At 45.9% G+C, this 23571-nt stretch overlaps 1 protein-coding gene across 7 annotated transcripts in view; it reads left to right on the top strand.

Annotated features, from left to right (window-relative positions):
* Nucleotides 1-21772, top strand: part of baz2a (bromodomain adjacent to zinc finger domain, 2A) — a 37002-nt gene extending 15230 nt beyond the window's left edge. For 4 of the 7 annotated variants that reach the window (XM_079491085.1, XM_079491083.1, XM_079491087.1 and 1 more), the window contains exons 11-30: nucleotides 3957-4018; nucleotides 4125-4190; nucleotides 4374-4814; nucleotides 5050-5304; nucleotides 5579-5793; nucleotides 6291-6365; nucleotides 6475-6667; nucleotides 7314-7376; nucleotides 7469-7613; nucleotides 7745-8373; nucleotides 9860-10211; nucleotides 10888-11043; nucleotides 11505-11665; nucleotides 12223-12294; nucleotides 12858-13144; nucleotides 13567-13702; nucleotides 14288-14434; nucleotides 14682-14935; nucleotides 16805-16963; nucleotides 18944-21772. In XM_079491085.1, coding sequence (XP_079347211.1) covers nucleotides 3957-4018; nucleotides 4125-4190; nucleotides 4374-4814; nucleotides 5050-5304; nucleotides 5579-5793; nucleotides 6291-6365; nucleotides 6475-6667; nucleotides 7314-7376; nucleotides 7469-7613; nucleotides 7745-8373; nucleotides 9860-10211; nucleotides 10888-11043; nucleotides 11505-11665; nucleotides 12223-12294; nucleotides 12858-13144; nucleotides 13567-13702; nucleotides 14288-14434; nucleotides 14682-14935; nucleotides 16805-16963; nucleotides 18944-19103 — 4028 coding nt within the window. In that variant the 3' untranslated portion in view covers nucleotides 19104-21772. The remainder of the gene's footprint in view (nucleotides 1-3956; nucleotides 4019-4124; nucleotides 4191-4373; nucleotides 4815-5049; nucleotides 5305-5578; nucleotides 5794-6290; nucleotides 6366-6474; nucleotides 6668-7313; nucleotides 7377-7468; nucleotides 7614-7744; nucleotides 8374-9859; nucleotides 10212-10887; nucleotides 11044-11504; nucleotides 11666-12222; nucleotides 12295-12857; nucleotides 13145-13566; nucleotides 13703-14287; nucleotides 14435-14681; nucleotides 14936-16804; nucleotides 16964-18943) is intronic. The other 3 variants (XM_079491086.1, XM_079491089.1, XM_079491088.1) reach the window with 2 other exon arrangements.
* The last annotated feature ends 1799 nt before the right edge of the window (nucleotides 21773-23571 follow it).

Genomic DNA, 23571 nt, shown 5'->3' on the forward strand with positions numbered 1-23571 from the left:
AGCCTGTTGGACCCATAGACATGAAGGGTGAGTGTCTAGTGGAGGTTAGCCTGTTGGACCCATAGACATGAAGGGTGAGTGTCTAGTGGAGGTTAGCCTGTTGGACCCATAGACATGAAGGGTGAGTGTCTGTAGTGGAGCTTAGCCTGTTGGACCCATAGACATGAAGGGTGAGTGTCTAGTGGAGGTTAGCCTGTTGGACCCATAGACATGAAGGGTGAGTGTCTAGTGGAGGTTAGCCTGTTGGACCCATAGACATGAAGGGTGAGTGTCTAGTGGAGCTTAGCCTGTTGGACCCATAGACATGAAGGGTGAGTGTCTAGTGGAGCTTAGCCTGTTGGACCCATAGACATGAAGGGTGAGTGTCTAGTGGAGGTTAGCCTGTTGGACCCATAGACATGAAGGGTGAGTGTCTAGAGGAGGTTAGCCTGTTGGACCCATAGACATGAAGGGTGAGTGTCTAGTGGAGGTTAGCCTGTTGGACCCATAGACATGAAGGGTGAGTGTCTAGTGGAGCTTAGCCTGTTGGACCCATAGACATGAAGGGTGAGTGTCTAGTGGAGGTTAGCCTGTTGGACCCATAGACATGAAGGGTGAGTGTCTAGTGGAGGTTAGCCTGTTGGACCCATAGCCATGAAGGGTGAGTGTCTAGTGGAGGTTAGCCAAGGGGCCAGTGAGGCTATTCAACGTTGAAGGTCTGGGTCCTAGTGGTAGGAGGAGGGACTACAGGCGGACCCGTGGATTCATGACCGGGAAACCCCGTGCAGCTGGGCTTTAACATTGAGCGCTCGGTTGCATACGTCACCCCGGACCTCAAAGTTGAGGTCCGGAGGAGGGACTTCCGGCAGTCTTCCGGGTGCTTCAAAACGCCACTGAGCAACTTCCACTCACATGAATAGCTGGGGGGGCGGAGCTTTGCGCCAGTTCAGTCTCTATCCTTTTATATACTCTATGAGGTTAGCCTGTTGGACCCATAGACATGAAGGGTGAGTCTGTAGTGGAGGTTAGCCTGTTGGACCCATAGACATGAAGGGTGAGTGTCTGTAGTGGAGCTTAGCCTGTTGGACCCATAGACATGAAGGGTGAGTGTCTAGTGGAGGTTAGCCTGTTGGACCCATAGACATGAAGGGTGAGTGTCTAGTGGAGGTTAGCCTGTTGGACCCATAGACATGAAGGGTGAGTGTCTAGTGGAGCTTAGCCTGTTGGAACCATAGACATGAAGGGTGAGTGTCTAGTGGAGGTTAGCCTGTTGGACCCATAGACATGAAGGGTGAGTGTCTGTAGTGGAGGTTAGCCTGTTGGACCCATAGACATGAAGGGTGAGTGTCTGTAGTGGAGCTTAGCCTGTTGGACCCATAGACATGAAGGGTGAGTGTCTGTAGTGGAGGTTAGCCTGTTGGACCCATAGACATGAAGGGTGAGTATCTGTAGTGGAGGTTAGCCTGTTGGACCCATAGACATGAAGGGTGAGTGTCTAGTGGAGGTTAGCCTGTTGGACCCATAGACATGAAGGGTGAGTGTCTAGTGGAGGTTAGCCTGTTGGACCCATAGACATGAAGGGTGAGTGTCTAGTGGAGGTTAGCCTGTTGGACCCATAGACATGAAGGGTGAGTGTCTAGTGGAGGTTAGCCTGTTGGACCCATAGACATGAAGGGTGAGTGTCTAGTGGAGCTTAGCCTGTTGGAACCATAGACATGAAGGGTGAGTGTCTAGTGGAGGTTAGCCTGTTGGACCCATAGACATGAAGGGTGAGTATCTAGTGGAGGTTAGCCTGTTGGACCCATAGACATGAAGGGTGAGTGTCTAGTGGAGCTTAGCCTGTTGGAACCATAGACATGAAGGGTGAGTGTCTAGTGGAGGTTAGCCTGTTGGACCCATAGACATGAAGGGTGAGTGTCTGTAGTGGAGCTTAGCCTGTTGGACCCATAGACATGAAGGGTGAGTGTCTAGTGGAGGTTAGCCTGTTGGACCCATAGACATGAAGGGTGAGTGTCTAGTGGAGGTTAGCCTGTTGGACCCATAGACATGAAGGGTGAGTGTCTAGTGGAGCTTAGCCTGTTGGAACCATAGACATGAAGGGTGAGTGTCTAGTGGAGGTTAGCCTGTTGGACCCATAGACATGAAGGGTGAGTGTCTGTAGTGGAGGTTAGCCTGTTGGACCCATAGACATGAAGGGTGAGTGTCTGTAGTGGAGCTTAGCCTGTTGGACCCATAGACATGAAGGGTGAGTGTCTGTAGTGGAGGTTAGCCTGTTGGACCCATAGACATGAAGGGTGAGTATCTGTAGTGGAGGTTAGCCTGTTGGACCCATAGACATGAAGGGTGAGTGTCTAGTGGAGGTTAGCCTGTTGGACCCATAGACATGAAGGGTGAGTGTCTAGTGGAGGTTAGCCTGTTGGACCCATAGACATGAAGGGTGAGTGTCTAGTGGAGGTTAGCCTGTTGGACCCATAGACATGAAGGGTGAGTGTCTAGTGGAGCTTAGCCTGTTGGAACCATAGACATGAAGGGTGAGTGTCTAGTGGAGGTTAGCCTGTTGGACCCATAGACATGAAGGGTGAGTATCTAGTGGAGGTTAGCCTGTTGGACCCATAGACATGAAGGGTGAGTGTCTAGTGGAGCTTAGCCTGTTGGAACCATAGACATGAAGGGTGAGTGTCTAGTGGAGGTTAGCCTGTTGGACCCATAGCCATGAAGGGTGAGTGTCTAGTGGAGGTTAGCCTGTTGGACCCATAGACATGAAGGGTGAGTGTCTAGTGGAGGTTAGCCTGTTCATAGACATGAAGGGTGAGTGTCTAGTGGAGGTTAGCCTGTTCATAGACATGAAGGGTGAGTGTCTAGTGGAGGTTAGCCTGTTCATAGACATGAAGGTTGAGTGTCTAGTGGAGGTTAGCCTGTTCATAGACATGAAGGGTGAGTGTCTAGTGGAGGTTAGCCTGTTCATAGACATGAAGGGTGAGTGTCTAGTGGAGGTTAGCCTGTTCATAGACATGAAGGGTGAGTGTCTAGTGGAGGTTAGCCTGTTCATAGACATGAAGGGTGAGTGTCTAGTGGAGGTTAGCCTGTTCATAGACATGAATACGTAGATGGAACCTCAACGTTGCCGCAGTATTCGTCATATAGCCTATATATACCGTGTGAGCTTGATTATTAAGAATTATTTTGTGTAACCTTTTACAACAAAGTATAACATTGGGCTGAAGTTTTTAATCTGACAAATCGATTATTTCACTTTTTGTATTTGTTGATATAAAAATATATTATAAAAAGGTGCTTCTCGTTATATTCGATTATTGAAAAAGTAATCGATAGAATAATTGCTAAGAAAATAATAGATACTTATAGCCCTAATCACTATTGTGTTTATTTTAATCACAGGTGGAGGTTTGATTTGATTAATTTATTTCCATAAAACGAGATGAAAATTTGAATATCAACATCTTACATAAAACACAGAACGCATGTGTGCCGGAGGGGAAAGTACCTGTACGGACCTATAAACATATGATATACATTTAAATCATACAATTCGAGATGGAACATCAAATAACTTATAAAAGTAAAGTAAATATAGCTAGACAAGAAATGAAAAATCACACCCGTGTGAAGTAAGTGGTGCAACTCGGTGTGGCGGTCTCCGGGGGGTCCCTGGAACTTCCAGACCCACAGGAACGTGCCCAGGGTGCCGGCCCGGTTCCGGCGAGCCGCCCCGTGTCCGAAACGGTTGAGAAATGGCAGTTACCGTGTGGGGGTCCCTGTACTATACTGTACTGTACTGTCGCACACTGTGTGTGTGTGCGTGTGCGTGCGTGCGTGCGCGCGCGCGCCAGGGACAGACACACATAGCTCCTTAATTATAATGAAGTGGTTGCACCACTTAAAAACAACTTGAAGTTTGTTGTATTGTGGTTAATTGTTTGTATGCATGTTTCTTCTTTTTCTTTTCTTATCTGTAGAAGCGCTTACGGAGGAAGATAAGGAGAAACTTGCAAAAATCAAGAAGAAAATGAAGAGAAAGGTTAGTGGAGATGATGACAACTGAAAAAGAAAAACAAAAAAACGATGCACTGTTGAAATACTATACTATAAATACTCAAATAATCTATTTTTCAACATTCATTTAGGCAAGAATGAAAAGGAAGGAAGACAACAAGAATAAGAAGCTCAAAGAAGAGAAGAAGAAAGCCAAGGTATATAGATGACTCTTCAACCCTATCACCAGTCCTTTCTTCACCACATGGTCTATTTCGTTTTTATAATTATTCCATCTGCACGACATGGAGAAAACGGGTGCAAAAAAAGCAATTTACAAAACCCAACAGGGCTTGGACTAGAACCTCAGCATGTTCTAACATCACTCCCTCTGGTTTCAGCTCGAGAAGGAGCAGGAGGCCAAGGAGCAGGAGGAGGTGAAGGCAGATCCAACCGCTCAGCCAACCGTCCAGGCCCCGCAGCAGGCGGCGGTGGTGGCGGCGGTGGCGGCGGCAGCGGCGGAGTCCTCCGCTCCGGAGCCGCCAAAGAAGCCTGGCCGCCGGAGGAGGGCGAAGGCTGCGGAGGTTCCTCCGCCTGTGCAGCAGACGGACGAGGAGAGGATCGCCCAGGGCAAGAGGGTGCTGGGGGCTCGGACCAAAGCCAAGGCCCTGGCCAAGGCACAGGCAGAGGCTGCGGCCGCCACTGCGGCGGCCCTGGCTGCCAAGAAGGCTGCAGAGCGCAGGGTTCAGGCCCAGAGACGCCTGGAGGAGAGGAAGAGACAACAGATCATCATAGAGGAACTGAAGAAGCCTGTGGAGGACATGTGTCTCACTGACCACAAAGTGAGTTCATGTTTCAGCTGAGGTGTTTGATTTGTTCTGCTCTATTGGTGTGATGTAATCTGAGCTCATAGCAGAGGATTAACTATACATGCATCAAAAGCTTGCACGCTGATGTAAAATTATATATGTAACCTCTTCATTGATCAGAAACATATGGTCATACTTGATCAAAAAGTAGTTTATCAGAAATGTTCACGATATTTGAACCTTGCACCAACCCCACCTTTCCCCCCAGCTTCTCCCTGAGCTGTCTCGTATTCCCGGTGTGGTTCTGTCGGGCACAGCCTTCGCACACTGCCTGACTGTGGTTGAGTTCCTCAATGGCTATGGCAAAGTGATCGGCCTCAACATCCCCAAGGATGTGCCCAGCCTCGCGGTCCTCCAAGAGGGCCTCCTCGGCCTGGGCAGCAGCCAAGGAGAGCTCCAGGATTTGCTGCTGAAGCTGGTGGAGGCCGCGTTGCATGATCCAGGCCTGCCATCCTATTACCAGGTGTGTGTGATAGACTTTAAAAAGGAAGATGCCAACCACACTCTCTGTAGACTTTTAGAGGTCTTAGGAGTCAACCAAACAGACGCGTTTTGGCTTGCAGGCCTACGTCAGTGTTGGTCTAATTTGGTAGAATTGGTGGGCACTGTAGTTTTAGAGCTGGTATAAACCCAACGGTCGGTACCGGGGATCAAACTAGTGACATTTAAATCACTGGTCCGCCTCGAGGCCAACCTGTCAATCCAAACTCTGTTCCAAAGTGTTTTCCCTCTCTCAGTCTGTTAAGATCCTTGGGGAGAAGCTGGTGGACCTGGATCTGACCCGCAGCACCGTCTCAGAGGGCCTCCGGATCTTCCTGGAGTCTCGTGGTTTTGACATGGAGGTGTGCAACACGCTGAGAACCAAAACGTTCCACGCCCTGCCTCCGGATGCCAAGGCGGCCATCTTGGGCTTCCTGGTGGAAGAGCTGAATGGCAGCAACATCGTGACCAGGTTAGAACAAGAACTAAGAGATTTGTTTTATTATTATTGCATTCAAAACCCGAGTTTCAAAAGGATCATCTTTGATGTACAGTCCAACACCTGCACATGTTTGGATATGTACTAGCCTATGTTCATGCCTATTTGTTTATTTATTTATTGGTTCAGATCGTGTAGATTGTGTATATGGTGTATTTTGCCCTGCTACTAAATAGTAGGACTGGGGACTTTTTGTATTTATTCATAGGTACTGTAAGATGTATTCCGGATGTTGTATTTGCTGGTCCAAAATGTAACATTGACGATGTGGTATTGAAGTGTAATTTTATTTCTGCCTCTTGGCCAGTTCCCACTTGTAAAAGAGACGCAGTCTCAATGTGTTTTACTGGTTAAATAAAGGTTAAAAAAATAAATAAATAAAATGTTTACATTTCACCTATTGTTACACACTATTGTTACACACTATTGTCACAATGCTGGTTTATCACTCTGTACCATGTATATTTCAGTGACATTGACAACACGCTGGAAAACATGGCTACCTACAGGAAAAACAAGTGGATCATTGAGGGAAAGCTGCGCAAGTAAGAATGATCATTTGTAGACTTGTGAAAAAGTTTGTAAATAAAATCAGTAAGTCCCATGTGAAATGGTATCTTATTTGTGGGTGTGGTTGTTTGTCATCCCTCCCAGGTTGAAGGCAGCACTAGCGCGTCGTACCGGACGCTCTGAGGAAGAGCTCTGTTTCGAAGAGAGGAGACGGAGTGCCAGAGTGGCTGAAGAAGAGAACCTCAGTCTGGAGGAGAGTGGTGGTCTGCTGCTGGAGAGAAGCAGCAGGCGTTCACGCATCAAAGAAGAGCCCAAACTCGAACCCAAACTCAGTGACGTACGTGTCTTTAATGGAGATCTTTTGATGTTCTGATTCCGTTTTTGTGTGAAGTCTGTAAAGGACCCTTTTCCACAGTCGGACATTTTGACAGTTGTCTGCGTTGGCATTTGACAAACAGGCTAATTCCTAAATAAAACGCACCCGCAATTATTTGATTTGATTTATTTTGCGTTCGGTTAAAAGAAAACACTTGACTTAGAGTCTTAAGTTTCTGTCTAATTCTTAGACAGAATGTCAAGGATAAAAAAATGACTAAGTCAGACTTATTTTCATTGTAATCCTTGGTCTCAGACGAATTAAACGAAACAACAAAACACAGGTATTGGTACATGAAATTGTATGAAATACTAGATTATGAAACAAAAAATGCATAAAATACATGTATACATGTAATGCGACGATTGCTAAAACTTGGATTTGACCTTCAGTTTTGTTGTGTATACCTGTGAAAATGTCTGCTGTATTGTTTAGTAGATGGGTTTTATAAAGATAACTGAACTAACGGAATGATTTGTTGTTTCCCATGGAAACGGTTACAAACGTAACGAAACGTAACACATTGGAACGGTCAGGAGGGACAGTGGTGTTATTGTGTACAGAATTAAACCATCTGTAGCTTACTTCATTTGTATCTTCATTGCAGAGTGAAAGTCCAACCAATGCCAGCATACCAGAACTTGAAAGGCAGATAGATAAGCTAACCAAGGTAAGGCTCGCTCAACACGGACTTGCCGGTTTGTTATTGGTGTTGTTATGAATGCGTTATGTAATGATAGTCATTCCCCCGGCTATCCACAGCGCCAAGCTTTGTTCCGTAAGAAGCTGCTACAGTCGTCCCATTCCATGAGATCTATAACTCTGGGCCAGGACCGTTTCCGGCGTCGATACTTGGCTCTACCTCACCTCGGAGCGGTTCTAGTGGAAGGGCCGGACGAGATCTTAAGTAGGTGTTTTTAAATTTGTATTATTACATTGGAAAACGAATTTTCAACTCAGATTTCTCAGCTTGGTAAATCTCTGGCTTCTCCTGTAGCTATTTGTGGTCAACCTCTTCTCTGTTTCTCTGTCCTGCAGCTTCAGGAGATATTCTTGTAGCGGAGTTACCCGTTACCTTCCTCAAGAAAGAGCCCAAAGTGGAGGAGATGCCCGCTGCCTCCCCTCCACCTCCTGCCCTCCCCACCTCTCCTTCCCCCGCTCGCCCTGCCAAGACGACGCCCCACGCCTTCTCCCAGGAGGAGGAGGACCCGCTCCCTGGCACCGCCTCTCTCATGAGCCAGCCAAGAGGCCGCGGGCGGCCTCGCAAGATCAAACCCGAGGTGGAGCTTCACCTCCGCACGGCCAGGACCCGCCGTCGACGCCGCAGCAGCGTCAGGTCCCCAGCGTCCGAAGAAGGGCCCGGCTCGCCGGCCAATATGGATCTCACGCAAGCTGCCTTCCAGAACTGGCTCAGCCACTCGCAGCAGGAGGCGGTCACCAATGGCACGTGTTCGGCGCCTGGGGGCGCTCCGGAGGGGAATCAGCCAGAGGACAGTGTGAAGGAGATGGCCGAGAAACGGGGACAGTGGTTCAACCTGCTCCCCAAAGAGCCGTGTGACCCCAACTCTCTGACGGCGCCTCAAGACCCTACCTCGCCTAGCACCCCCCCGAAACTCCTTCCCCAGATGCCAAGCACTCTGCCTGCCCTTGTCGCTCCACTCCTTAAGGTATGCAACATAGCATCCGTCTAAAGCCTCTACACGTTATATTAGTTACCCACTAAATTACAGCGTGTATGCATGCATACTAGTATCCCCATTACTGGACTTAATATATTGTATTTGAAGCATAGCAGTAGTGCGAATGTGTGATAACAGCAATAACTCCATTATATATGCTTTTCTAAAAAAGTAATTTTTCACATGGTAAATAGACTATACTGCCTATATTCAGGGGGTAACCTGATATCGGGGTAACCTGATATCGGTGTTTACATGACCATTTTCAATAACCAGAGAATTGCCATACTCGCTTACTTATGCTCTATGCATAACTGAAGTCCTGCCTCTTCCAGAAGGTGTTTCGGTTAATTTTCCCACTGCTTTGATTGGCTCGGCAGCAGATTGGAACCGGGAGTCCATTTGTCACCTTCATATGCACCAAGCCTATTGGCATGCATGTAAAAACACCTTCATATGCACCAAGCCTATTGGCATGCATGTAAAAACACCTTCATATGCACCAAGCCTATTGGCATGCATGTAAAAACACCTTCATATGCACCAAGCCTATTGGCATGCATGTAAAAACAAGACTAGTGTCAGGGTTCCCCACGCTCATGAAATTCCTGGAAATGTTTTGAAGTTGGACAAAACCGTTTTCCAGGTCTGGAACAGGTTTGGAATGAAATCAAATGCTTTGGAAAATGTTTGGATATACATTGCTTTGGGCTATTGACTTTAGTTTGTTCATAAAAAAACATGTCTAACAAGTGAAATACATGTGGCCTAATATATACAGGAGGTTACGTGACAAAATAATAGATCTAACAACACGTTGCATCGTGATGTGGTGTTGATCTGTTCTTTTTGTTGCGTGACGCCTTCGCTCGACTGTCTTGGGGCATTGATGGCACACTGGAATAAAGAGTCTCATTATTGCACTGTATGATTGGCCTGGAAATGGGGTAAAAGTACATGGAAATGTTTTGAAAATACATTGTTAAAAACCACACACCCGTGTGAAGTGAGGTGCGCTCTTATCGTACATCATCATTTGCTCAGACACATGGCGTAAATTCTCCATTCATTGTCAATGGCATTGAATGTTTCTGTTAGGACAAGAATCTACACTATAGCTGAATATAGGAGTTTCTAGCACCCCTCAAAAATGTGTGGGAAGTATGTGGTGTGTTTTTTTTTTAGGGGCACTAGCCCCTCCTATGCCCAGCTTTGTCTGTTTGTGTGAATTTTTGCGATTTGATTGGCTGATCACCCCATAGCGATGATTTGATTGGCTGAGCAAAGTACATATTGAGGATAAAAAGTGAGGGCAGAAAATTGAAGACGCCAATAGTGATTGGCCGAAACCACATTTGTGATGATTTTGTTTGGCTGAGCTCAGAATGTGATGTATGATGATAAGAGCGCCCCTCACTTCACACAAGTGTGATCTTTGTATTAATACTCTGTGTCTTACACCTCCAACTTGTAGGCTGAGTCCACCCTTCCTGGTCTGTGTCCTGTTGACCTGGTGACCTCGGCATCACTGCCTGGTCTCCCCACCGCCTGCCGGGCTCCTGCTTCTCTTCCTCCATCTCTTTCCGCTGCTCCGGCGCCGCCTCCTCCCGCTCCTCTTCCCGCCGCTGCTCCTGCGCGCCCCGCAGCTCCTCACGGCCCCGCCAAGCCGGGCCGCAGGCGGAGGAGGGGCAGCAGAGGGAGTAGCCCCGCCCGGAGAGGGGCGCGGGCCGCCGCGGCCAAGCGGCGAGGCCGCCCGCCCAACACGGTATTCCAGGAACTGGAGCAGCAGTACTTCACACAGATGGTGGTCAAACCCATCCCAGCATGTAAGAAACCCCCCAGGGTTATTATTGTTAACCCATTCAGGCCTGGCGTCGAAAAAAAAAAAAAAAGCTCATGGCGCGCTATGAGCTTGTAGATCTGCTATTTTTCAATAGCTAAATTATAACATAATGTTTAAAACACCAAAAGGGGTTCCCGCCCAAAATGGGTTAAGTAAACCTAACAAAATATATAATTAATAGTTACAAACACTTCAAATAAATAACGGTAGTGGGTCGCACACACCAAGACTGCAGTTCAAAAAAATGTATTTCATTTTGAACAGGGGACAAACGTTTCGGCTATCCGGCCTTCATCAGTTACACTAAAATAAAAGCTAATCTAAAACTAAGCCTTTTCGAAACAATCAAACCCACTTTGAAAACGAATCCAAACTGAAATTGAAAACAAAAGGTAAAAGAATATAAACGACTACAAAATGCTAAACTATAATAACCTCCCGAACGTCGTCTCCAAGAACTAGGTTTGTGGTTAAAGACCGTCGATTAGCTCGACACTGCTGTCCGCGAGTGTGTGTTTTGGCTGACACGGCGTGTACTTAGCGGCCGCTCTAGTCTATATTTTGTGGCCGACACGGTCAGTTCAACCTTCAATTTGGCCGCCTGTGCAGCCTGTGATTGTGTGTGTGACATCATGCTTGTTTTTTTGTGTTTTTTGCAGCCATGGTGCGGGGCTGGTGGTGGATCAAGGACCCGGAGGAGTTGTACGACACCCTGCAGGCCCTGCATCCCAGAGGAGTCAGGGAGAGGGTGCTCCACAAGCACCTGGCCAAACACATGGAGAGCATGGCTGACATGTGTAGAAAACAACCCCACGGTGAGTGCAGCCGCCGCCCGTGCTGCGGTTACTACGCTATGCTCTATTATTCTACACTGGTTTGGTTTCAAGTTCTCAGTCACCACCACTGATTTCGGTCATTTGGATTCTATAGAAGTGGGGCATGGCTTATATGGAAGCATGTCATGCATGGAAAATAGGCTATCTACAAAATAATGCTTGTTCAATCTTCCAGGAAATCCTAATGATCTCAGATATTTCATAAAAGCAAATCTTCTTTAATTACTTTGGCTGTAGGGGTACCAAATCATCACAATTCCCCATATTGTCTTAATTTTTCCATCCATCTGTATAAATTAATCTGTTAACTTGTTCATCATCAATCACAGTCATTTGTATGACAATTAATCGTCAACTAAAATGTCACGATGGTGACAGCCCTGCCCACTCCTCTCCTCATTTTCTCTTTGCATCTGTACCTTGCCATTGTGTCCCTGTAGACTCCATCTTCCAGGTGAAGATGGAGGAGGGTGATGCCCTGATGGAGGCTCTGCAGCAGCCCTGGCAGGTGCAGGAGAGAGCCCTGGAGACGGACGTCAGCTCCCTGCAGTGGGTGGAGGATCTGGAACAGCGGGTCATTGCAGCTGACCTCCACCTCAAAGTGAGAGAACACTACCGAGCTTCGACTATGGATGGACTATAACCAAGCAATAACTGAACTGAATTATTACAGTCACATTTTGTCCTTGTCAGGAAGGAACCTCTTGTGTTCTTTCATAAATGAATGCCCACATAACTTACTTGAAAAGTAACAGTTTTGAACATATGAGGTTTCTATTCGACAGAAAGTGTTCCAAGTCGTTTTTGTCTTATACACTGTTTAATTTGGAGAGGTTAGGAAAGGAACTGCAGGCTTGCTATAAGTTGGGAAAGCTGGGGATTGCTTAGCATGTCATTAAACCAAGGTTGCAGTTGCAGCAAATGTCCAGAAGGTGGTAGAGGTGCCCTGTGAACCTACTGTTGGCTCAGGACACTGTTACTTGAAATAATGAGCAAGCAAGGTGCTAAAGGCCTATGGCGATGAACAATGAAAACACAGTCACTCATAGCCACGATGCTGGAAATGTATTAACGGAAACCATTTGAAATTATGAACATATTGAGACATGGCTAAACGCAACATTATGTTTGGATTTATTTATTTAATTTTTTTTCAAGGTGGCTCCTCAGACTGTGAAGAGTGAAGGTGATCCTAACACAGAGACACCAGTGCCAGTGGTAGAATTTCAGGTAAAGTCACCTTCTTTATTAGAAAACCTTTACAATTCTAATGAAATATGCACTAATTTAAAATACAAAACAAAAAAAGGAAGACACTCTATCTTCCTTTTAAACCGTCATTTGCTGCAGTGGTTTTCACACTGTATTTGCCCAAGGCACACAGATGGGCCACAGTACAAATCTCAAGACACATCTGTATTCCCCACCTGCCCCCCAGCCCCCACACATGTAAAGCGTCCTTGAGTGTCATGAAAAGCGCTATATAAGTCCCAGATATTATTATTCACATAAAAATTAGCCGATCTACAGCCATTTCCTTTTTTTGTTTATGCCCAGAAATATGGACGCAAGGTGTTTTTTGTAGAGAATTTGCCTGTATTGGGAAATGAGAATAGTAAATTAAAAAATATATATACACTCTTAGTTGTATAGACTACAGAACAGTGGTCCTCAAACGTTTAAAAGCTTTACAAATATTTGTGCCAAGGACCTCCAGAAGTTTTCACAATGAAAAAATAAAAATGGGAGCTGACCTGTGTAATTAAAGTCTCGCTCTTCGTTTTCGTCTCAAGCCGTACACGGTCCCAGAGCCGGACTCCACGCGTGACGACCTGCAGTACTACGAGCACGACGCGGACCCGCGTGACGACTGGATCGTGCGCACCAAGAAGGAGTGGTCGGACCTGCCCCGCATCGCCACCCACCCCCTGGACCTGGCCGTGCTGCGGCTGGCCAACCTGGAGCGCAACATCGAGAGGCGCTACCTGAAGGAGCCCCTCTGGAACGCCGCCGAGATCATGCGTCTGGCTCCCCTCACCCCAACGCCTGGAGAGGAGCTGCAGCCTATGGATGCTATGAGGTGACGGAGGCACTCTGCAAAATTCAGTGTATTTTCAAATGTATTGATATAGAGCACTTGGCAAAACGTCGGGGCAGAATCCTCTTTATCCCCATATCATGTTTTTTCATGTTTTTCCGCAAATTAACGCCGTGCTTGATCATACTACAGCGTCGCACAAAAGTAGCAGATCTGCAAGCTCAAAGCTCGGCGCCTTTTGAGCTACTCGATCTGCCGCTTTTGCTACTTTTAAATTAGAATCCTGCACATTTTTTGCACATGGTAGGTTTCCACCTGACAGAAAAATTGGCAGATCTACAAGCTCGCAGTGTATCGCGTATATGTATGAGCTTGTGGATCTGCTATTTTCGCGCGACACTGTCGTACATCTATACATGTTTTTTACAACATAGCCTGTTTCTAATATTCCTTCTCTCTCCCAGTCTTGAAAGTGAGATCACCCCTCGGCTGCGAACGTGGAGGCAAGCTCTGGACCGGTGCCGCAGCGCCCCCCAACTGTGTCTGTGTCTACTGCAGCTTGAGAAGGCCATTGCCTGGGAGAGATCTATTGTCAAAGTGGTAAGACCTTTTTATATAGGCTGTCTTTGTTATAGTTGCGGTTGTGCCTTGCACCTTGAGATAATGGCCGTGTGCTGCTGATCTATGGCAGCTAGGCTGGCTAACGCTATCTGCAACCACAATTAAACCATTTTGACCTGAGATCAGATTCTCGTTCTTCGATTTTTCAAAAAATAGCAGACCTACAAGCTCGTAGCGGTGGCGCGCTATGAGCTTGTAGATCTGCTATTTTTCAATAGCTAAAGCATAACATAATGCTAACACCAAAAGGGGTTCCCGCCCAAAATGGATTAAAACTAACTAAAACTAAAATCAATACATTTTGATTTTCATCTCGAGAAATTTACAGCTAAACGTAAGCCCACTCCCTAACCCTAAGGTAAGCGGGGGAACATAGGGATGACCCCATTTCGCCATATGGCTACGTAATCAAACGGTTCAAATGGAAATCCAATGCTCCGACAGCCCCCAAAAAAGCCTGGAGGGTAAGCTCTGTTGGTAAACGCAGCACACCACTATCGGTACAACTGAGGCTGAGGGACAGGTTCTAACCATCAGCACCATGTGGTTTCTCTGCATCTCCAGACCTGTCAGGTGTGCAGGAAGGGAGACAATGATGAGTACCTGTTGCTGTGCGACGGTTGCGACCACGGCTGCCACATGTACTGCCTGAAGCCAAAGGTCACCCAGGTGCCCGAGGGGGACTGGTTCTGTCCCACCTGCGTCGTCAAGGTCAGGACGATTGACGAAAAAAAAAACCTAAATGTTATCCACTCAACAGACAGCCAGCGTTTAAGCGCCATTCTCCAATCACAGCATGCAGGCTAAGATTAGTGGCATTTGTGTAATAAGTCCTGTTCAGACCTTGCTTTCTCCCTGGAAATTTCCCCTCTGTTGCAATTGCTCTTAATTTGCCCCAATCCTCCCAATCTGTTTGACCTCCTGCTCTAACCTGTCATTTTGCTCTGCCCGTTTCAAGGAGGAAGGTGATTCGCCAAACAGCTCCTCCAAAAAGAGGAACCGGGTGAAGAAGAGGAGATACGAGGACGAAAGCTCTGAGGAAGACGCGACGCCCCGCCGCACTGCCGGCATGGCAACGAGGCCCAAAGACACCCCACCACCTTCGTCCTCCCGCTACTCCGGAGAAGGCGCCGGGGGCTCGGGGGCGGGGCACTCGCCGGCCAAGCGGCGCCGCATGACCACCCGCAACCAGCCCGACCTCACCTACTGCGAGTGAGTGCTGTTGACATGTTTGGAATGATGCCTTTTTAGACGGTTTGTTCTGAGCACTCATGATGTTAAAGAGCCAATTCAACCCTTTTGCAAACAGATCTTATTTGAATGATGTTTGGGAGACAAGAAACACTTTCCTGGGGTTTTTATGTGGGTAATGTGTGTTTTTAGATATTTTTGTATTTCAAAGTGTCTGTGATGTCATGGACACTGGTCTCACTTTTGGATTACTACAATTACCATAATGCTTTGCTGCACTCACCCCACCTTGTGGATAGGGGGAGGGCTGTCTTACGAGACAACAAGTAGTCCAGGAAGGAAGTGAGATCTATTGCGGGAGGATCACCGACCACCCGAGGCATGAATACTTTTACCACGACTAACGCATGTTTTAATTAGAATCGTAATCTGTGATTTAGATTCAGAGAAATCAGCGGGAGAAGATTTGGTTCCCGTTCATTTTCATTGTAGGGGGATCATTTTGCCGACCGACCAACGACTTCCGGTTTTGAATTTTGTGCAATAGACAGTAGTATGTCGCTCGACGATATCAAACAAAAAAAGCATATAGACTGAGATCTCCGTCATGGCCAGATAACAGATGGGTTTGATAAGACTGATATATCCGTTATGGGCAGTTAAAGTGTTAAGTATAGAGCCCTGTGGGATACCAGTAGTCATCAAAGTATATAGGGTGTAAGTGGTTAATATTGTCTTGTAGGCTCACTACATTAACTATGATCAACCAGCCTCAAATAACTATTTCTATTCCAACCTGTACATGTAGATTTAATGACAAAAAAAGTGACAAATCTTAATTGTTTGTCACTGTTATTGTGAATGAATGCATGAGACCCAAATGTAAACAAGACCGCAAGGTCTTTCTACCAATGCTGTGTTTGACTGTACCGGTGTACCCTGTACTGTTATCAATCAAGGTCAGGGAGACATAAGCTCATTTCTTCTGAAGGTTTTTTTTTACTCTCACCATAAAACATGACATTATTGCTAGCTAGCTAAGCTGACCAACAAAACAAGCTTTTGGTATCCAGGAAACTCATTGGAAAGTTTACCATCATTATTGACGTCAGTTTGAAAACGCCTGTACAGCTAATACTGTACGCCTGGCCCTGTGGGACCCATGTTTTCTGAGCCAGGTTTGTTGCACCGTTCAAGCTGTGACGGACTGTGTGTTTTTACAGTATTATTAGAGAGAGGCTGCTGCAGGGAGGGTACGACTGTCAAAGGTTATTACAGTAGCTTAGAGAGGCTGCTGTAGGGAGGGTACGACTGTCAAAGGTTATTACAGTATTATTAGAGAGGCTGCTGCAGGGAGGGTACGACTGTCAAAGGTTATTACAGTAGCTTAGAGAGAGGCTGCTGCAGGGAGGGTACGACTGTCAAAGGTTATTACAGTAGAGAGGTTATTACAGTAGAGAGTAGAGAGGCTGCTGCAGGGAGGGTACGACTGTCAAAGGTTATTACAGTAGAGAGGTTATTACAGTAGAGAGTAGAGAGGCTGCTGCAGGGAGGGTACGACTGTCAAAGGTTATTACAGTAGCTTAGACTGAGAGGCTGCTGCAGGGAGGGTACGACTGTCAAAGGTTATTACAGTAGCTTAGACTGGTGAACCATGATGATATTGGAAGTGGGCCCTTTTTATTTGTAATATAATATTTAATGAGGCTTCATGGGATTGATAAGTATTCTACAAATGCCTTCTAAATCAGTAGTAAATGGTGCATTTATAAATGGTAAATGGTGCATTTATATATGGTAAATGGTGCATTTATATATGGTAAATGGTGCATTTATATAGCGCCTTTATCCAAGGCGCTTTACAGCGATTTTTTGTGTGTGTTTTTCCAGGATCATCCTGATGGAGATGGAGGCTCACGGAGACGCCTGGCCCTTCCTGGAACCCGTGAACCCGCGGATGGTGCCAGGCTACCGCAAGATCATCAAGAACCCCATGGACTTCCTCACCATGCGAGAGAGGCTGCTGCAGGGAGGGTACGACTGTCAAAGGTTATTACAGTAGCTTAGACTGGTGCAGGGAGGGTACGACTGTCAAAGGTTATTACAGTAGCTTAGACATGATGAGAGAGGCTGCTGCAGGGAGGGTACGACTGTCAAAGGTTATTACAGTAGCTTAGAGAGAGGCTGCTGCAGGGAGGGTACGACTGTCAAAGGTTATTACAGTAGCTTAGAGAGAGGCTGCTGCAGGGAGGGTACGACTGTCAAAGGTTATTACAGTAGCTTAGAGAGAGGCTGCTGCAGGGAGGGTACGACTGTCAAAGGTTATTACAGTAGCTTAGAGAGAGGCTGCTGCAGGGAGGGTACGACTGTCAAAGGTTATTACAGTAGCTTAGAGAGAGGCTGCTGCAGGGAGGGTACGACTGTCAAAGGTTATTACAGTAGCTTAGACTGAGAGAGGCTGCTGCAGGGAGGGTACGACTGTCAAAGGTTATTACAGTAGCTTAGAGAGAGGCTGCTGCAGGGAGGGTACGACTGTCAAAGGTTATTACAGTAGCTTAGACTGCTGCAGGGAGGGTACGACTGTCAAAGGTTATTACAGTATTATTAGAGAGGCTGCTGCAGGGAGGGTACGACTGTCAAAGGTTATTACAGTATTATTAGAGAGAGGCTGCTGCAGGGAGGGTACGACTGTCAAAGGTTATTACAGTAGCTTAGAGAGAGGCTGCTGTAGGGAGGGTACGACTGTCAAAGGTTATTACAGTATTATTAGAGAGAGGCTGCTGTAGGGAGGGTACGACTGTCAAAGGTTATTACAGTATTATTAGAGAGAGGCTGCTGCAGGGAGGGTACGACTGTCAAAGGTTATTACAGTAGCTTAGAGAGAGGCTGCTGTAGGGAGGGTACGACTGTCAAAGGTTATTACAGTATTATTAGAGAGAGGCTGCTGCAGGGAGGGTACGACTGTCAAAGGTTATTACAGTAGCTTAGAGAGGCTGCTGTAGGGAGGGTACGACTGTCAAAGGTTATTACAGTAGCTTAGAGAGGCTGCTGTAGGGAGGGTACGACTGTCAAAGGTTATTACAGTATTATTAGAGAGGCTGCTGCAGGGAGGGTACGACTGTCAAAGGTTATTACAGTAGCTTAGAGAGAGGCTGCTGCAGGGAGGGTACGACTGTCAAAGGTTATTACAGTAGAGAGGTTATTACAGTAGAGAGTAGAGAGGCTGCTGCAGGGAGGGTACGACTGTCAAAGGTTATTACAGTAGAGAGGTTATTACAGTAGAGAGTAGAGAGGCTGCTGCAGGGAGGGTACGACTGTCAAAGGTTATTACAGTAGCTTAGACTGAGAGGCTGCTGCAGGGAGGGTACGACTGTCAAAGGTTATTACAGTAGCTTAGACTGGTGAACCATGATGATATTGGAAGTGGGCCCTTTTTATTTGTAATATAATATTTAATGAGGCTTCATGGGATTGATAAGTATTCTACAAATGCCTTCTAAATCAGTAGTAAATGGTGCATTTATAAATGGTAAATGGTGCATTTATATATGGTAAATGGTGCATTTATATATGGTAAATGGTGCATTTATATAGCGCCTTTATCCAAGGCGCTTTACAGAGATTGTGCATTACATTCACCCATTCACACACCGATGCTGGAGGAAACCATGCAAGGCACCAACCTGCCCATCGGGAGCAATTAGGGGTTCAGTGTCTTGCTCAAGGACACTTCAACACTAACTCTGGGGAAGTCCGGGTTTGAACTGGGAACCTTGTGGTTTCCATCCGGTCACTCTACCCCTGAGCTACTCCTACGGGCTGTGGCTGTTGGCAGGAGGAGTAGGACGGAGGCTCTACGTCCTCCCGGTAGGGGTTCCATACCACACTAACATGTAAGCCAGCCCAGTAGGATACAACATCAGCACAGTGACAACACACATAAATGTATGTGGGAAGAAATGAATTGGCATAACAACTAAACAGGGGGGGGAAAAAGCTGTTTGAATAGAGGTGTCATTCTCTCCACAGGTACTGCAGCTGCGAGGAGTTTGCGGCCGATGCCCAGCTGGTGTTCAACAACTGTGAGCTCTTTAACGAGGACACGTCTGAGGTGGGGATAGCTGGGCATGCCATGAGGCGCTTCTTCCAAAACCGCTGGGCGGAGTTCTACGAGAACAAGGACAAATAGGCCTCATTTCTGCTTGTCGCGCTCACCGAGCGCGGCCGAGAGTAGCCGACCTACAAGCTCAGAACGTGTCGCCGTCTGCTATTCGCGGCAGTGTCGCGCGACGGAAGTATGACTCGGGATGTAGGAGCCCAGGAGCGCTCCTCCCCGGTAGGGGTGGGGCTTCCTCAGACTGTTGTCGCTCCTCTTCCCCGTTACTACTAAGACTGTCTGGAAGACGCGTCCAGCCACCATGTATTTTTAACATGTATAGGTATATATGTATAGATTTGATTATTTGTCTGTTTATCATTTCCACTGTTGGCCTCAGCTTTTTTTTAAGGCCCCGAACCGTTGTTGGCTTGAACTTCTTTCTTCTGCTCCACATTCCCTGGACCAGTGGAGAGGGAGGGATAACCTCCAGTCTTTTCACCTCTTCACTTCATTCTCTCGCTCTCTCACCTGTGTGGAATCCTCCTCCTATCATAGTCTCATATCATATAAGCAGGGTCCCGCCGTGAGGGGGTACCGGGGTCTCTCAGACTGACTGTTTTCTGGACCTGCTTAGAAGAAACCCCCTCCACCAACACAAGTGGAGAAGAAACCTCTTTAAGGCGTGGGCCCCTTTCTCTTACCTGTTCAATGGAGATGTAATGTAATGTGGTTCTTATGCCTAGAAGTACTTTTTTGCTCCAATATATTTTTTATTATATATTCTATATATATATATATAAAGATTACAATAGCTGGGATTATTTAATAGCAATAGCTTGTAGTGAATGTGTACAGACCTACCTAATGGAAGATGTTCTAGACGATTTATCAAAAAGGCCAGTTTAAACAAAACAAAAAAAATGTGCGTGTTTTTTTTATTGGATTGTCACAAGTAGGCATTGTATAACCTCCACTTAAACTCTTACACACACACAGTGACACGGTCACATGATTCCCTAGCCTGTAAACCATCTGCCAGTACAAAATAATAAAAAAAAGCCTGTGGTAGATTAGTAGGTAGAGATTGGATCCCCCCACCCCACCCCCCAACCAATCAGGGCCCAGTATGCAAATATGAGGCGTGTTTATCACCAGAGGCATTTTTTGCCAGGTTGAACTGGCAATCTGATCGCTGCTGTTGGCTATAGCGACTTTTGCGCGACCTAGTCATGATTGGCTGCCCGAGTCTGACCCCATACTCTGGAACGCTGCCTAAGCCAGTGGGAGTCTGACCACAGACTCTGAAACGCTGCCTAAGCCAATGGGAGTCTGCCCCCATACTCTGAAACGCTGCGCGGAAGTCTCATCCAAGCCCCCATACTTCCATTGAAGTGAATAGCGGGGGGCGGGGCTGTCGCTCCTCATCCACTCTCTAGATATAGATTATAACTCTATGGTCTCAACCCAGAGCCTGTAACGCCGCGGAAAAGGGCGGCAGATGCACAACGGAGAACACTTGTTTCACCTGGCTGTTAAAGATACACGTGACATTCTTGTTTTAAAAATATATATTAGATATTAGTCTGACCAGGCTACACACACACACGTGCACACACACACGTGCACACCCTTCCTCTGCTGCTGTGTGAAGGACACTGGTTTCTGTAACTCACTGGTTCTCAACCTGTGGGCTGGTTGGCCTCCACATAATTGGCTGAGATTTAATATTAAAAAGTGATGCCAATTAATAAACTCTTTTAAAGTGTACCACGTGGGTTCCATTGATCCAAGGTGGAACACTGTTCCAGAGAAGCTTGAGAACCACTGCTATAACTGGAGGGTTTTGTCTATATAACCAGTCTGGGTTGTACTTGGCTTTTGGATCACATGAGCAAACAAAGCCGGTAGTTTTTAGCTTCGACATACGATCGGTGGACGTGTGTCGCGGACCATATTGATTGGAGCTGAAACGATGCAAGCGCCATTTTAACTCTTATTGATTTATTAATTTGTTTTAATTTACATAGCGCTCACTGTACTTTTGCTATTTACACTGTAATGTGTATTAAAGTAAAATGGGACAAAAAGTCACGTCACTTTCAGTTGACTTAAAACAAAATACAAACATGACCAGTGATGAAACTACTTCTAGATATTAATATTTCCAGTTTGTAACAGGTCTGATGGAGCGGAAAGCACTGAAAGGCTGTCACGTGGAAGATGATAGTCCTGTATGACGTACCAGATTGAAGGCCAGACATTGCAAATGTCCTCTTAGATGGAATCCACAACTCAAAACGTCTGCCCATTTTATTCCGTTTTTACATTCCTCTTTTTTTGTGTGTTTTAGAGTTTTTGTTTTGTTTTCCATCTGTTCAAGGGCCAAGTTGGTGTCAATGAAGGCGACAGGATGACTCCGCAACCTGGGTTTTTATTTAAGCTAGTTTCTTACACTGAAAGCAAATCGGTCTGTTGGAAATACACTTTGATGTTCCTTGTTACGCTGAAGGGATAGCTCTTGTTTTTCAAAAAAAAAGAAAAGACATTAAAATAAAAACCAAACGTGGTGTTACGTGAAATTTTTAACAATGTACAGTTTTTGTGACTTTAAATTTGTTCCTTTCTATATATATTTTTAGGACCAATTTATCATTTTTAAGAGGAGGTATTACAAGACTATGTTGTATCAAGGTGATGTTAACATGTGAGCATCTGTAGAATGTACTGTGAGTTGAATAAAAACCACATCTAGTAGAGAGGATTCATTGTCCACGGACCCTTTTTCCTACCCGTTTTCAGTGCTATATCACACTGCATACATGGTTAAACCAGGGGTCTTCAACACTTTTCAGGCTAAGTGAGCGAGACATGAAGCAGGGACCCCCACTACATGTTGCATCAATTGTGTTACAGATTAAACATTTTCATAGATTGCTGCGTAGATTTGTGTTCATTTGTGTATTTCCTGACCGTTAACCCTCAATAGGCCTACTTGAAAATGTGTACTTTGTCTGCCCCCACCCCCAATTACAGAAAGATTTGGCGGGCCCCCCTGTAGTAACGCTGAGGACCCCTTGTTGAAGACCCCTGAGTCTTAACCCCTATATACCTCCCTACATCAAATCTCTTCTGCAGTCTATAAGCTCGCAATGAATTGTGAATTATTTATTATGAAATGCCCAGCGTAGAGACACCATGGTCCATGTGGTTATGGATAAAGCTGTGGTTTAGACGTCTCTATTTAAACAAACATTAGTGATTAGTGGGAATGAGTGTATGGAAGGCCTGAACAGGTGTTTTTTTTATTATTGACTTGGCGAAGATCCATTACAGATTGAAATATCAGTTTTTGTTTAAAGTCACCAACTCTGTTAAAGTAATATGTGAATTGCTAACAGTGATTTTTTTTTAATATAATTGGTTTAACATTGTGTGTGCGTGTGCGCGTGGAGATCTACTATACACATGTGTCCTATCCTTAACCACATTAGCCTATTTTGACGTGGGCATATTTCTTTCAAATTAAAAACAGCTGTGAGCTTGTACAATTTTTCGTACAAGAAAGTACAATGGTTTTAAGTGGTAAAACTATGTTGTGCTTTCATCCATGCACCCACTGTGCGTATAGTTAGCATTTCAACATATCCCTGCATATAACCATAATGCCATAACTATAGTCAACTCAGAGGATAAAGTTGACTTAACATAATGTCTAGCTTTGGGAAGATGTGACAGATTGCAAGGCCTTTAATTAATATGCCTTGTCAGGTTCTTTTTTTTTCCTTCTCCTCAGACATTGTAATTTATGCAAACAATGTCACTGTCCTGTTGCTTGGTTGTGAGAGTCCAGTAGCCTACTCCAGGTCTTGAGCGTGATAATTATTCCACGACTGCAAATGACCTCATGATGCCTCTTAGATATATGACACAAGATAAGTTTACAACACCGCAAAGTGTCTCACAAGAGCCCTGACCCAAGACGGTAATCAGTGTCTACTTCAGCACAATTTTGAGGCATTTTTACTTTAAGTATTTCCGATGTCCAATACTTTTACTTCTACTCCACTACAGCTCAGATCCAAATATTGTACTTTTACTCCACTACATATATATATATTTTTTTTAGTTAGTAGTTACTTTATAGATTTTAAATATACAATAACCTCTTTCAAATAGCCGATCTACAAGCTCACAATGTGTCGTGTTGCGATGCATTGTGAGCTTGCAGGTCGGCTTTTTTCAAAAGTGTTTTATCATTTTTTTGAGTGGTGCAACCACTCCATTACACAGCTACATGTGTCCCTGGATCTGTCCGTCCCTGGGTCGGTCTGTCTGTCCAAGCACGAAAAAATCTAAACCGTTTCGGACGCGGGCGGCTTTCCGGAAACGGTCTGGGCGCATTCCTGAGGGTCTGGATGTTCCAGGGACCCCCGGGGACCCCCACACGGTAACTCTGTCATTTCTCGTCCGTTTCGGACGCCGGGCGGCTCGCCAGAACCGAGCCAGCCCCCTGGGCACGTTCCTGGTGGTCTGGATGTTCCGGGGACCCCTAGGGACC

Source organism: Electrona antarctica (genome assembly GCF_951216825.1).
Source record: "Electrona antarctica genome assembly, chromosome: 2".
Taxonomy (NCBI): Eukaryota; Metazoa; Chordata; class Actinopteri; order Myctophiformes; family Myctophidae; genus Electrona; species Electrona antarctica.